General features: G+C 37.1%; 1 protein-coding gene across 1 annotated transcript in view; it reads left to right on the top strand.

Moving 5' to 3' along the window:
- The window catches only part of BLM (BLM RecQ like helicase), a gene marked incomplete at its 5' end in the record, with an annotated part of 29,501 nt that overhangs the window by 3,586 nt on the left and 11,385 nt on the right, over window positions 1-14,530 (top strand). Inside the window, 10 exons of the mRNA XM_029910777.1 lie at window positions 572-770; window positions 1,221-1,336; window positions 2,680-2,812; window positions 5,752-6,539; window positions 8,325-8,516; window positions 9,418-9,536; window positions 11,218-11,331; window positions 12,300-12,398; window positions 12,503-12,651; window positions 14,031-14,137. Of these exons, the coding sequence (XP_029766637.1) occupies window positions 572-770; window positions 1,221-1,336; window positions 2,680-2,812; window positions 5,752-6,539; window positions 8,325-8,516; window positions 9,418-9,536; window positions 11,218-11,331; window positions 12,300-12,398; window positions 12,503-12,651; window positions 14,031-14,137 (2,016 nt within the window). The remainder of the gene's footprint in view (window positions 1-571; window positions 771-1,220; window positions 1,337-2,679; window positions 2,813-5,751; window positions 6,540-8,324; window positions 8,517-9,417; window positions 9,537-11,217; window positions 11,332-12,299; window positions 12,399-12,502; window positions 12,652-14,030; window positions 14,138-14,530) is intronic.

Genomic DNA, 14,530 nt, shown 5'->3' with positions numbered 1-14,530 from the left:
CCCGGCCCTCCTGTGTATCCCTGTCAGGTCCTTGTACCCCTCGATAACCTCTTTGTGTGCCCCACAGTTTGGGAACTGCTGCCTTACACTACAAATGAGGGAAGAATACATAAACTGTAAAAATCTATAATATCTAATCCATATTATGGAGATGGCTTCTGTTTATAAGGTTAGTTTTCATTCAGCTATAGAAGCTGTAACTACTCAGTAATGCTTTGAAGTTTCAACTCTTGAGAAGACACTTGTATTATAATAAGAAAAATCTGCTAGATGTATTTTGTAGAAGTTGTGTTTGAAGAAACACCATTTTTGTCTTTTGAAATGCCTTAATTTTTTAAGCCACCTATTTAAAATTATTTTGGAGGGATTTGCTTTTTATGTAAAAGAACATTGTTGTGGGAATAGAGTCCATATAATCAGTTATTAAAGTTGAGAAATAATAAACTCCATTTGAAATATATGGAATCCTAGGTCGTAAAGCTTCATTGTTCTTTTTTTCAGTTGCATCTTTGGTTATTTCCAAAATGAAGAAAAGGTTATAATCTTGCCCAATATCTCTCTTCTGTTTCAGCTCTCAGTAAAAAACAGTATAATGGCAAACAAAAGCTAAATGAGGGTGAGAAGAATAGCCAGTCGCCGAAGGAACTGGCTAACGGATGGGATGAGACTCCTGATTACACTGGAATTGAGGAGGATGATTACTTAGACTTCATTCCACCCTCTCCAGAGGAAGACGTGCTTTCTTCCTCATCTTCTATAAAAAACATTAGGTAAAACAAAATTCACTACCGCAAGTGTTTATCACCAGGATGGTTTAAATGGGTTAAAAAAGGACGCTAGTCCTAAAATCTCCACTTGTTAAAATGTTACTGGTTGAATTGACTGTGTGAATGAATAGACCTGAGACCTTGTTTCTTGAACGAATGGCAGTGTAGCAATTGGTAATAATGAATGTCATGAAATGCAGTGGTGTTAGCTTCATAGGAAGAACCATTTCCATCCTAACCAAACCAGCATCAAGTTGTGAATTGGTTGGGTGAAAGATGGACTTACTCAATTATTTACTTGGAGTTCACTCATTCTTGAGAGAGTTGAGTAGTTTTGAATAATATACATAATGCTTAAAACTGTTATCCTAAGCAAGCAAATTAATTTCTCCTCTAATCAAATTATTTTCATTTATTGATATGTGTTTTAATGACTTTTTGTTTTAATATTAGTAATATTTTCAAAGAACCTGCTGTAGATGGAAAACTAAGGATTGATAACAGTCTGTCAAAACCTGGAAAAATCATCACAAAGCAGCCTACCAGTGGAACCAGTATAGAGCATGCAGGTATAAGAAACACTTCCGCTGAAATATCTATGCATTAAATGTCTCTTGAACGGCGTGCAACTCCTTTTGTTCTCATGTTCTTCATCTGCTGTGCTACAGAGTGGGCATTTGCTAGTGGTTAAAGCACAGGACTAAGAGGCAGGAGATGTGGAGTTCTGTTTCTGACTCTGCCATTGACGTGCTCTATAACCTTGGCCACATCACTTAACCTCAAAAGAGACCAGTGATTCTGGTTATCAGTTCCTGGGTGCCCTGCCAGGGATACCTTGGTCCTGATTTTCTAAAGTGATGAGCACTCACAAGGTGTCAAACCGAGTTCCCAAAGTGATCTCTCTAGAAAATTTTTCCCCTTAATTTTTAATGCTTGTTTCCCCGTGTTACTATGGGGATGAAACTAATTTTATAAAGAATGTTGAGCTAAATTAACATTTTGTAAAGAATTTTGCAATTCTTGGATTGAAGGTAAGGTTTTACCATTAATGCAACATTAAGACTGCAAATTTAAACAGACAGTCCAGGCATATAACAAGTTATGGCTCAGAGTAATATAAACTCTCCCAGACTTTACACATTTTATATGTGAAGTTATAAATTCAACATTACTAAAAACATATGTGCAATGTGGGTTAGTTAACGGTACTATTCTGGAAGCCAGACTCTGGGAGACCGAGCTTGATCATATTTTTTTCTCTTGTGCATCATCAACAAAACTGTTTGCCAACTTTTAACTTAAGGACCAAATTGTGCCCTGGGTTCCACCTGTGCAACTGCATTAAAAACCAGTTCCACAGGTATGACTGAGGATGGAATTTGGCTTTCAGAATCTTAAAACTAGTGGCAATTTAAACATAGTGTCAGGACCCAAGATCAGTATGCAGAGCTGGCAAATTTGATCTGGAAGTTGATGAGACAATAAACATAGGCTCTTATAATTTTTGGTCACTTTCCAGAGTAGAACTGCAATTAAATGTTTTATTAAGGTAGATTTTTTGCATTTAGTTTGTCAACGAGAACACTATGTGATACACAAAACATGTAAAGTTTATAAGTTTTGTAACAAACTACTTTATACATAGTCAAGCCCAGCTATGACAATATACAGTTGTACAAGTGCCTGAGGCAAACAAACAAACAAAAAAAGTATACGTGTGTATATATAGCTTAAAACTTAATGTTGCATGCTTAGGAATAGTCTTTTGATTGCTAATAGTTACATAACTTTAAAATATACCAAATAAGCAGTTTAAACTTTTATACATATTACACTTTTCTTTGTCATTTGGGGAAAATATTGACGTCACATAATTAAAACTTTATTAACTATATACTATATTACTTTGCAGATGAATTCTTAAGTTTGGAACAGCATCTCTTCAGTGTGATGGAGGACATCTGTAAACTAGTGGATTCTATCCCAATACATGAACTTAAGTCTTTGTCTTGTGGGAATGACCTTCTTCAACAGAGAAATCTCAGGTGTGTTTTAATTAGGAGTCTTTAGTACGTCTACATTTTTGTGTACATCAGCATCTTAACTGTATGTGTGTCTATCAGATGGGTAAGGTGGCAGCTAATATTTTTAAACAAGTTAATATTCCTGAGTAGATGAAATGATCTTTTTAATGGTGTAGAAGTGTTAACTTTTTTTGGATAGAATAAACAGGGGTCTGTAAGAACAGAAACTGCCAGACTGGATCAAACTTGAGATCCAGATAGTCCATTATCCTTTCTCTGACAGTGCCCAGTACCAGACACTTCAGAGGAAGAACCCTGCGGTAGGCAGAAATGGGATAATCTGCCTTCTGCATTAGCCTCACCCTGGTTTCTAATAGTTAGAGATTGGCTTAAATCCTGAAGCATGAGATTTAATGTTCCTGCCAAAATTGTTGTTAGGATTAACAGTTATGACTCTGGATATACTAGTCTTTCCTATAATTGTCTAATCCCGTTTTTAATCTTGTTGTGGCGATGGTTCTATAGTCTAATTATGCATTGTGTGAAAAGTATTCATTTTATTGGTTTGAAGTTCCCAAGTTCTTTTCTTGTGTTACGAGACAGGAGAATACAAGCTCCCAATCTACCTTTTCTATACCATTCATTATTTTATATACTTTTATCACATCCCTTCTTATTCTCCTTTCTAAAGTAACCAATCCCAATCTTTTAAGTCTTTAAGAAATAGATAGGGAAAATAATATAGCTCAAGCATATTATTTTCATTTTCTTCAAATAGAGGCCCATAGCGCTAAATTATTAAAACTATTTTCCCCTCCAGCTATGTTCAAGGATTATCAGTTTATAGCATTACTTCAGTGGCATACTGGTAGCAAAACCAAGGATTTAAATCTTTTTCCTAGGACATTTGATTATTTTACTTTTTAATTGAAAGTGATTTTTTTTTTATTTATCATTTCTTAGTAATTGATATTCATAACAGAAGACAAGTTAAAAAAAAATTATAAAGTATCGACAGTTTTTCTTCCATAAAAAGTTTTTCCTTTTTCCTAAAATATCTGATAACTACTCAGATCTCAATACTATCTCTTTAATCTCAGAATCTCCAGGGCGCAGGTGTAGCAAACGCTTATGCACATTTAACTTTAAGCATATTTGTAGTTCCTTGACTTCAAGGGGGTTAAACAAGTAAAATTAAACATATATTTGCAGGATTGGGGCCTAAATTAGTCAGCTAACTCAATCTGGTAAAGGTTCTGTTGGGTCAGTGTCAGAATGATTAAGCATATTCACAGAACTGTCTTCTATTTTGAGAATCAAGAAAAGCTGTCTACATAATTTACAGTAAGAAAAAAAATACAGATGGAATGCTTTTGGTCTTTAACTTAATACTGTCAGGAAACAAAACAGAAGCAGAAAAAACAAGATAGTAACAAATTCTGTCTTAAGCAGGAATAAGTTTTTTACATCTGGAAAAAGTGATTACTAAAAATCCAGAGATTATATAATTTGTTATACCTAACTACCACTTTCCCCCAATGGTACTGTTACATTTGCTCTTACCTGGTTTGGATTTAATAACGCCTGTCTCTGTTCAGCCATTGTTACAAATTTCAAACCCAGTAGTCTAATTCAGCAAGATACTTGACAGATTTTTTGTTTTTCCCTCTGCCAAGCAATGTAGAATTGCAGAGTAACCTAGAAGTGGGAGAGGTTGTGCAAATAAGAACTTGTTTTCATTTCATCCTCTCTCTGACCAGTAATCCTGACTGTCTAGGAATCTGGAGAGGTAAGGGGTGGTTCTTGAAGCCAGCCATTGCACTCTCTTCTTTTTGTACAGTTGGTTTTGCAAATCCATAGAGCAAAATATGGACACGGAAGCCTCCTATTAGGCCCTTTAACAAAACAAAGCTGCACTTAAAGCTTCTTCAAAGCTGCTTCATTTGTTTGGACCATTTTTTTGGTTTTGTCCTTGGCTGTTGGAGAATAGGAAATTTCCTCGCTTGATGCTTACAGTGAAAAGGTTCCCAAACTTTTTTTTGCTAAGCCCCACTTCAGAGATTCATGTCCCATGCACATACCCCCTCTTTTCAATGGGGTTGTGGGGGAGGAGTACCCTGTAACCATGGGGGACGGGAGGGGTGCTGAAAGGCTGGAGTCAGGAGGGGGCTTTTGTTCCCTGCAGCAGTCAGGCAGTCTTGGCTGCCGGACCCAGCTCCCTGCCTGTCTCACTCCCCACTTGTGCAGGGGAGGTGAACAGGGCAGCACTGAAGGGACATGGGGACAGGCAGGGAATGGAGAGATGCACCATGTGTGTACTGGCCCCCTGCTAGATGGGGCATCCTTCTGACTCCAGCCCTTGTTTGCGACCCTGTCTGCTTTTCCTGCGCAGGATCTGTCTGGCAGGCCAAGTGACGGGGCTCTGTACCCTGGAGCTGCACTGAAGAGTCAGGAGTGGGCTTTGTCTGGCGGGGGGGTCAGTACTCCTGGGGTGTAGCCTTCCGTTCCCTGCTTGCAGAGTCTCTGCCAACCTCCCCAGCAGAAAAGCATAACTGCTTGTTGGTGGCTGCTACTGCTGTAGCAGTGGGGGAGTGAGGTGGGCAGGGAGCCTGGTCCTGGCAGCCGCAACCACCTGCACAGAGCCCTGTCTGCTTCCCCTGCCAGAAAGAGCCCCCTGCTGACTCCAGCCTTTCAGCCTGGGCACCATCAGGTCTTCATGCCTCCCTGATAACCTTATTGCTCTCCCACAGGGGTCAGGGATAGTTTGGGAACATCTGCTCTACAATTTTTAAATACCAGAATTCTGGCACGGCTGTTTTAAACTAACTCGATTGATTTGTATATTTTAATGAAGCCTTATTTTTTCCTGTGGTGGTAGAAGATAAAGGACAATATTTATGCGTGTTGTAGCATTTATGATGTCTTACTACTCTTGTGTTTTGTTTTGTTTTTCTTTCCAGGAGGGATCTGTTAGCTAATCATATTGATGCAAATGCAAACAAAAGTGATTTAGGTATGGTCTTTGCCTCAAACTGGAAATCTCATCCTGGGCACGTTACCTCTATGGATGACAACATTCCTGTTCAGTCAGGTCAAAAGTATAGCTTAAACTCTGAAGGAAACTCATTCAAATTTACAAAAGTTCCCTCTAAACTTTCTGTTGCCGTTGAATGTCAAGGAAACCTTAACATGAGCACCTTCTCTACAACAAAACTTCAAACCCTAGATACCTCAGGTACATCAAATTTTTCACACTGTGCTGCCCTGGACACCAACATCACAAAAAATGCAGGACTTTCTTTTTCCAAGATGGATGTCAAAGAAAAAACATCACTCAGTTTTCACTCTGAGATATCCTCTTTCAACAGTAGCTGGTGTGAAAAACCAAGGATGGAAAAGGATGGAAGCTGCCTCTTTTCAGAAATGCCTGTAACAAACACTACTTTGAAAGTTGAAAATCAAAGTTCTACTAGTATTAATAACGTAGGAGGAGATGACAATTTAGGAGCAAGGGACATAGACTTTGATCTTGATAATTTTGTTCTCGATGATGATTTTGACGAGAGGTGGGATAACTCACTGTATGTTTCAGCAGATGAAAAGACATCTACACCACTATACCAACCTATCAGGGAAGGTCAGTCTGCTAAATCATTGAAGTCATTTTCGACAGTCAAGGAAACTAACCCTATATCTAATCCTGTTGTTTCAAAACCAAACATCTTGGTGTCCGCCAAGAACTGCTCAGGTAAATTATACTAATTCTGATTAATTTATCATAGCAAAAATTACATGGTAAGAAAGTATTGTGAAGGGTGAATTTAAGTAATTAACTATAGACTGTAAGTATATTATTTTGTTGTGGAAATTTCTACTGGTGTATTACTAATTGCAAAGTCACAATTTCTAGGTAATATGCTCTTTCATCTAATCAAATCACACTTCTCAGCGATTTGTATTTGCTGGGCAGGTTTCTGACTTTTAGCAGCTTCAGCTTTGCAAAAGTTGAAACAAATGTATTTATTATAGTAACAATCCTGCAAGCATTAGAACTACGGAGGTGACTTGGAATTAACTTTGTTATATTGTGCAAGAGAGCATAATTGCATATACATAACTTCTTAAAACAAATCTAATCCTTCTGGTAGGATATAGGTGCAATAATGGCTTTCAGCCTTCTTTTCGCCTCCTGAATTCTGACCCTAGTCCACAGCATAATTTAGAGCTTCGAAGTTATGCTAAATATGCTAAATTGCACAAGCCTGTATGTAATGGGTCCCTTCCAGACTGTTATACCAACTGGAGCTCAGTATGTTCTGGCCACACCTTCTCCTGAGGCACCACGCTTAAAGATATGGGGTGTAGTGGAGCCATTCTGTCTGCTGTGTGCCACCTGGCAAGCCCCCTTGTGTTGTGAACATTCCTCAAGGACTGCTTCCATTCTTTTACAACTCCTTTGTGCTACAAGAACACTGAGGGCTGGAGCATACTGCAGAACTTGACTCACTGTTTTTTATGTGGAAGAATTTAAATTAAACAAGTTTTTGTCTGTGTTCTACAAACTCATCCAAATTATTGGACCCTCCTCATGGGAGAATAATTTTAAAACATAACCAACCTTGTGACCAGGTTTATCTAAAGAGAGAAATTCATTGTTGCCTAATTTGGCAGTTCACATCCTTCTGTGCTGTCATATCTACTTACTAAATCCTATTCTACTGATTTTTTAAAACAGCCCTTTTAAAAATGAATACCACAAATGTTTGCAATTTGGAAAAAGATGTCTAACAGAATAAGGTTATGCATTTCCTATAATGGGCCACTGATATAGTGCTTTTTCATCCATTGAAATCCAAACAGTACACAAATGTGGATGTAAGTGCTACAGAGTTCAAAATCTACTCTCTTGACTATCCTGAGTCTATATGCATCCATTTCTCTTTAGATAATTAATGTTTTTGCAGTGATGAACAGTTAAGTGGTAATTTAGCCATCTGTGTTACACTTAAAGGAAAACAGTTTTTGTTTTATATTGTGGAACTTGAAGTCAACCTTGAAATGAAATTAACTTTTGGGTCACTAGGTTACACAGTCCTTGTTTGACAGGAGAATCTTGATTTGTATATTAGCCACTTTTGAAATTATCTGTGTTGTTTTATAAATGCAAACAGAAGCATAATGAGAATTTGCTAAATTGTGCATGACTTAGAATGTTCCCTAACTTACACACACATCCCCATTTAAGTAAAGTGTCTTAATTTGTGCTGCTTTAGCAGCTGCAAAAAGAATTAAAAGTGTCTCCCCCCCAACTTGGGGCTACAGTTTTTCCATAACTAACATGTATCAAAATTGTTTTGTATGTGGTCATAAAATGTCTAAAAGTAAACTTTAATTCTGCTGCTTTGCTCTGAGAATCACCTGGATCCTCTGCAGGGTCTGGTTCTGTGTGGAGTGTAATAGTAAGATTTCTCTGTATCTGATTATTGGTAACCAATTACAATGCTAATTTTAATAGGCTTTCCTTTTCTGCTAGACCCACTGCTGAAAAAATCACCATCCACAAATCCAGCACTAGCACGCTTCAGAGGCTTTACGTTTTCCCATTCCAACGACATGATAAAGATATTTCACAAAAAATTTGGTCTGCACCATTTTCGAACAAATCAGCTGGAGGCCATCAATGCTTCTCTGCTGAGTGAAGATTGTTTTATCTTAATGCCCACTGGTACGTATCTATGTACATCAGTCAACTGGAAACTGTCAGTGGTGTATGAGATCTTGCACAAACTTCTGATAAGTAGATCAGAAGCTATAGAGATTAACACAGATTCAGTTCCTATAGGAAGACTAACAGAATTTGTGGTAAGCTTAATAAATTCCCTACGTTTGGGGAAGTGATAACACATTACCATGCTGCCAGAATCTGTTGGCTGTAGGATATCTCACTAACCCTGGAATTTATTTAGCCTTTGTCTTTAGTATTTAAAGGGAAGGTGACTAAAGCTCTGATTTCCGTAATATTCCACATGGTAACTCTGCTAATGAGATTGTAGGTTATAGAATATCTGACAGTAGTTGCATTTAAAGACTTCAGAACAGTTGAGATATGTAATGTAATTTTTAAATTACCTAGTGAGATATAACTTGCATCCCCACTGGTAATAAGTTTTAAGAGGACAAGGACTTTGCAGTGAAATGAGACTTGAACACTGAACTCTAGAACATGGCATTTTTATAAGAGTACTTCAGAAGACATCAGGTTAAAATTATATTTAATAAAACAAAAATCCTCACGTAAATTACAGATGTATTTTATTCTTAAATCTAAGGAGTTTAATTTTCACTATTTAGGCTTTGTTTACTTCTGCATTTCTCTCCACTTCGACAATGAAAATGGTTTTATTATCAGTTTCACATATGCTAATGCAATATTGTAATCACTGCAGGGAATAGTTTTTTAAAAACAACGTTTTAATTCAAATAAATCCATAATTTAAACTTTTCTGTGGGTCTTCAATTTTGTAGAAATGTAATTTGACCACCTACATTTTGAGATGAACTTAACAAATTTGATTCCATCTTTTCCATCTTAAATAATCATATATTTTGTCTTGCATGTTATATAGGTGGTGGTAAAAGTCTGTGCTACCAGCTACCAGCCTGTTTATCCTCTGGGGTCACTATTGTAATTTCTCCACTGAGGTCATTGATATTAGATCAAGTTGAGAAGCTAATGACGTTGGATGTAAGTTCGAACAATTTCTTTGCACTTAAGGAATGGGATAAAGATCTGAATTGTACCTGATGAATTTTATTCTCTTTTTATTTGATTTTTGTATATGAAAGAGTTGCATATTTGAACAGAGAACAAGTAAGCATACATACATTGTACAAATACCTAGGAAAGGGAAAACAGGAGTCATATCAGCTAACTGTAAATCAGACTAATTAGAAGTAACCAGCAATTTTATCATTGACTCTGTGAATGCACACAGGCAATAATTGCTAGGGCTAAACTTTCAAACATAATGCCTAAATACAGGCTCCAAAGGCCATGTTTAGACACACACAAAAAAGCAACCTGCTATTTTCCGGGACGCTAAGCACCCGCAGTGCCTATTAACTTCAGTGACAGCTGTGGTTGCTCAGCATTGCTGGAAAAATGTCACACATGGAGGGAAGACACTTAGAGAAAGCATAATCATGGCAGTAGATTGCAAAGGATGATTGAGGACTTAACTAGGAATTGCCTGGTGGCTTTTTTACTGGTTATGTTGGTGGACATTTTGAGCAACTGTAACTGGTTGGGTTTTTTTTGTTTTTTTTTGTTTTGTTTTAGAAAAGTGAATAGTTTTTGTTTTGAGGAATAGATAATAAATTTTAAGGGCAAAATCGTGAGAGCAGCTGAGGTGGGGGTGAGGTACAAACAGGAGCATGCTACAACTTCCCACTCCTAAACCCTTAAACTGCTCTATGTTACTTTGGCTGGCTATGATCCCCAAGTGACCACTTGCCATCCAGGGAATGCTGGAGCACAGTGTGCTTTGTCCATGCTCTCTCACCACACCTCCTTGCTTCCAACAAACACATCTATGCTGAGGGCTGCAAGGGTGGTGATGTAAGAGCCAGCTATACTTGCTCTGTGACTGCTGGGGACTCCCCTACACTGGGGGAATTCCCAACTGGGGAGCTCCAGCTGTCTTTTCCCACCACCTGAGCAGAGCTGAGGGCCAGGAGTTGGCCCTATATGTTGATTCTATTACACTTTCAAAGTAAGTTTGTGTCTCTTTCATAGCAGAGTCTAATTCATCTGTTACAATTTACTGTTTATACTGAAGTTAAAAGTTAATTGTTAGGGTATAAATTACTTCCTTCCTTGGAATATGGGTCATCTGTTCTGGCACCACATTATTATATGTTTGTGGGTACTAGGGAAGATATTAATTTTATTTAAAAATACTTTGTGCCTTCTAAGAACATCTCTATAGTGCTTCTCACATAAGATCTCAAATCACTTTACAAATATTACATAAGCTTCATGACACGCTCATGAAGTAAGCAAGTATCATTACAGCTATTTTATTGATGGGAATACTGGAGCACAGAGGAGGTAGGTGACTCCCAAAGTCACACAGTGCTTCGTTGATAGAGTTCGGAGCAGAACAAAGGAGTTCTGATTCCTGGTCTTTTGCCTGATGGCTAGAGAGCACTGTGATGCCTGTAATTGACAAGGTTTTTGTATCTTGGATGTATTTAGCATTTTCAACATTTTTTCAAATTCTGTATTCAGTGACAAAATGTATGAATACAGACCAGGTGTGCTTTTAATTTATAAGTAGGTTAAACACTACATTAAGAAGAAATTTCTGAAGTTAAACGGATGTTAGATGAAATCTAAATATCTTTTTTTCTTCTGTACCACATAGATTTCTGCTACTTATCTGACTGGTGATAGGACTGATACTGAGGCTTCAAAAATCTATATACAGCTGTCAAAAAAAGATCCCCAAATAAAACTTCTCTATGTTACTCCAGAGAAGGTTTGTATTTATCTTAAAAGCAAGAAGTGTCATCAAGGCAACAAAACAAAGATTTTTACTAGTAAAAATGTTTTGTAAGAATGATATTTAATATAGCTCAATTTAAAAAAAATGCAACAAATATCTATCAGGAAACAACAACAAAATTCTTACAAAGGGATAAGCTACTAACATCTTTAGATAATTCTGTGAGATGCTGCCTGTTTGTAACTAATATGAACCAAAGAACAGCCCGAACAAAGCACAACCAAGTAAGTGGTGAAATTTTGAAATGAAAGACTGCCATGTTAATAATCCTTTCTAGAATGTATACCGGTCTGTCTTCCCAGCTGGTTGGTATGGAGTAACCTGTTAAAAGTATAACGGATCTAGGAGCTGCACTCTCATTTTCAGCCTAAATTTGTATGGCTATTTTGAGAGAGATTACAAGGGCAAAACAATCATTGTTTTTCACCCAATCAAAGTACTTGGTTGCAGATCAGTATCAAAGGAACTATTCTGCTGCATTAATTTCCTTCTGTAGAAATCGTCAATATGAAATGCTGTCTCTTTGATTATTCCTTGAAAGCCTTCTGGGGAGGGGGGGCTGTTTAGTGGTGGAGAGCTCATGCTAATGAGTCTTTCCTCCCCCCAAGTAAATTTTTCATCTGATTTGGTCAGAAATAGGCTCTTTAAATGGCCAGGCACAGAAACCTGTGGGATTCCCTAATGCTGCTTGTCAAAAAGGAATTTTGGCTGGATGAAAAAATAAGGATTTTTAGTTCCACATCAGTTTCCTAGTTGTTCATGAAAATCTGTCTAGAATGATGACCATTAAAGACTGCTTTAAAGATTCTGTATGCAGTTAAAAAAACAACAACCCACCTCTCTACAGAACCTTTAGTTTCATAATCTCTTAGTTAAAGAGGGTGGTGATTATGTTTTAATGTTTTTCTGTTAAAAACACTTTTGGTGGTGGGTCTACCTAGGTTTGTTCAAGTGGCAGACTGATTTCAGCCCTGAAAAATCTGTATGAGAGGGACCTATTGGCACGTTTCGTTATTGATGAAGCACACTGTGTCAGTCAGGTAGATACCTATTGATTTATATTGTTAAATACCCACAATTTCAAAATAGTTGGAAAACTTTATTCAATAGAGTGTGAAAAGGTTAATTTTGTTTTTTAAACTAGTGGGGCCATGATTTTCGTCAAGACTATAAACGGCTGAACATGCTTCGCCAGAGGTTTCCCTCTGTTCCTATGATGGCTCTTACTGCTACTGCTAATCCCAGAGTACAAAAGGATATTCTAAATCAACTTGAGATGCTAAAACCACAGGTGTAAGTTGTTTGGAAGTATTATGAAAAATTTGAGTAAATTGCACTTATCTAGGCAGAAAAATTTTCACTTTCAATTTAAGAAATGAACTTGTGTTACAGTCACCTGAAAAATATAGATATTTGTATCGAATGTAATTTGACTGTATATATGGAATTTAAAATCCATTAAATACAAAAAGTGTTAAAAATAAAGAGCACACTTCCCAAATTTCTTTCCCCACTTGGGGAGAACATCTCTTCACACAGTACAGTTTCATGAAATTTTCTTTATCATTGAAAGGATAGGAGGGTAAATTGTAATTTTTGGGATTGGTAAATTGTCATGAAAACCTTGCAAAGCTGGTAAAGAATATGATCTATAGCATTTAGTGGGAAAATTCCAAAGCTTGAGTAAGGCAAGGATTTTTTAATGTGTCAAACAGTGAAAGTAAGGTATCAAATGAAATCTGGACTGTATTGCATTTGCACTGCATTCAATAGCAAAACCTAAGTAATTTTGTCCTCCTTAGACCTATTGACTTCAAAGGGACTACCTGTGAAGTAAGGTGCTACTCAGGGTGAATAATCTGATCCATAGTTCTTTATCATCAGGTCTGATAAATTTCTGATGCTCTTGGAAACTGTGATAGTCTTTTATTAAGAAAGTGGGACAGCTATGCTTCAGTGCATGCATTTGATGGGTTTTGGAGTTAGAAACCATTACAAACCCTGTTACCAGTGTACATCAGGCTTCACAAATAGATAATTCAGGTGTCACTTTAAATAGTGCAGAAAGATTTGGTATCTTAAAAATCAAATGATAGATTTGATGTGGACATTTGGGCTTTTTTATGGTTGACATGGACCTATCATAATTTTGTGAACATGTAAAAGAAATGTCAGGATTTAAAAGGGAAAAATTAGGGTAGGTAAATTTCACTTTTTACCATGCAGTGCATGTGTCCTGTCTCTGAGCATGTCTGTCCTGCTGGTTTATGTAATGCAGAGTAGGCCTGCCTTCTGCTTTCCCAGCCATAGGATGAACACAACAACACTAGCATTTACCGAAGTGTTCCCAGATCCAAAAAGTGAGGAAAATCAATCCCAACTGGGCCAGGTAGAATGAAAAAAGACTCCCTATTCAGAGTTTTAGGGGAGGAAGTAGTAGTTAATCTGAATTTGGAGTCCTTCCAGACAATTCCTATCCTGTGGAGATTACTACATAGTGTAAAATTCTGCAATACCAGTATCACTCATTGATATTCTGGATTCAAAATTATGTTCTCAATGAGACAATCTAGTGTCATTTACTTTGACCTTTTACTCTGAAGACTCATAGTATATTTTTAAAAGAGGGGCTATGTATATGAAGCTAACGTGCTTTGGACATTATGTTTTAGGTTTACTATGAGCTTTAACAGGCATAACTTGAAATATGATGTATTGCCCAAAAAGCCAAAAAGGGTGGCATTGGACTGCTTGGAATGGATCAAAAAATATCATTCGCGTGAGTACTGAATCTTCTTGTAGCTGGATGTGCTCATATACATTTGAGTGAATTACAGTTCTTGTATAAGGCAGTAGTGTGTACTCTATTCTCCTATGTCTTTTGAGAGTACTGGTAAATGTAGAAGAACAAAATTTTGGAGGCAAAGTAATTTAGTTCTTTGATGCCAAGACTTAAGATTAATCATTGGGCCCCATTAAAGTAGGAGTTCCTGTTGGGAATGAATAGGAAAAAAGGACTTGTAGATTAAAATATCTAAATCAGGAATTGACAAATGTCTGGTAATAAGAAAATTGCCTTTGCCATGCAAACGTTTATTTTTTAGCAAACTCTTAAAATGGATTTTATTAAAGCTGGGTTGACTGAGAAGGCTATTGGTACTTGTGAAACAGA

The sequence above is a fragment of the Terrapene carolina genome, unplaced genomic scaffold (assembly GCF_002925995.2).
Source record: "Terrapene carolina triunguis isolate 2854851 unplaced genomic scaffold, T_m_triunguis-2.0 Scaffold67, whole genome shotgun sequence".
In the NCBI taxonomy this organism is placed as follows: Eukaryota; Metazoa; Chordata; order Testudines; family Emydidae; genus Terrapene; species Terrapene triunguis.
The sequence above is the reverse complement of the archived record's forward strand: the minus strand, read 5'-3'. Positions and strand labels throughout refer to the sequence as shown.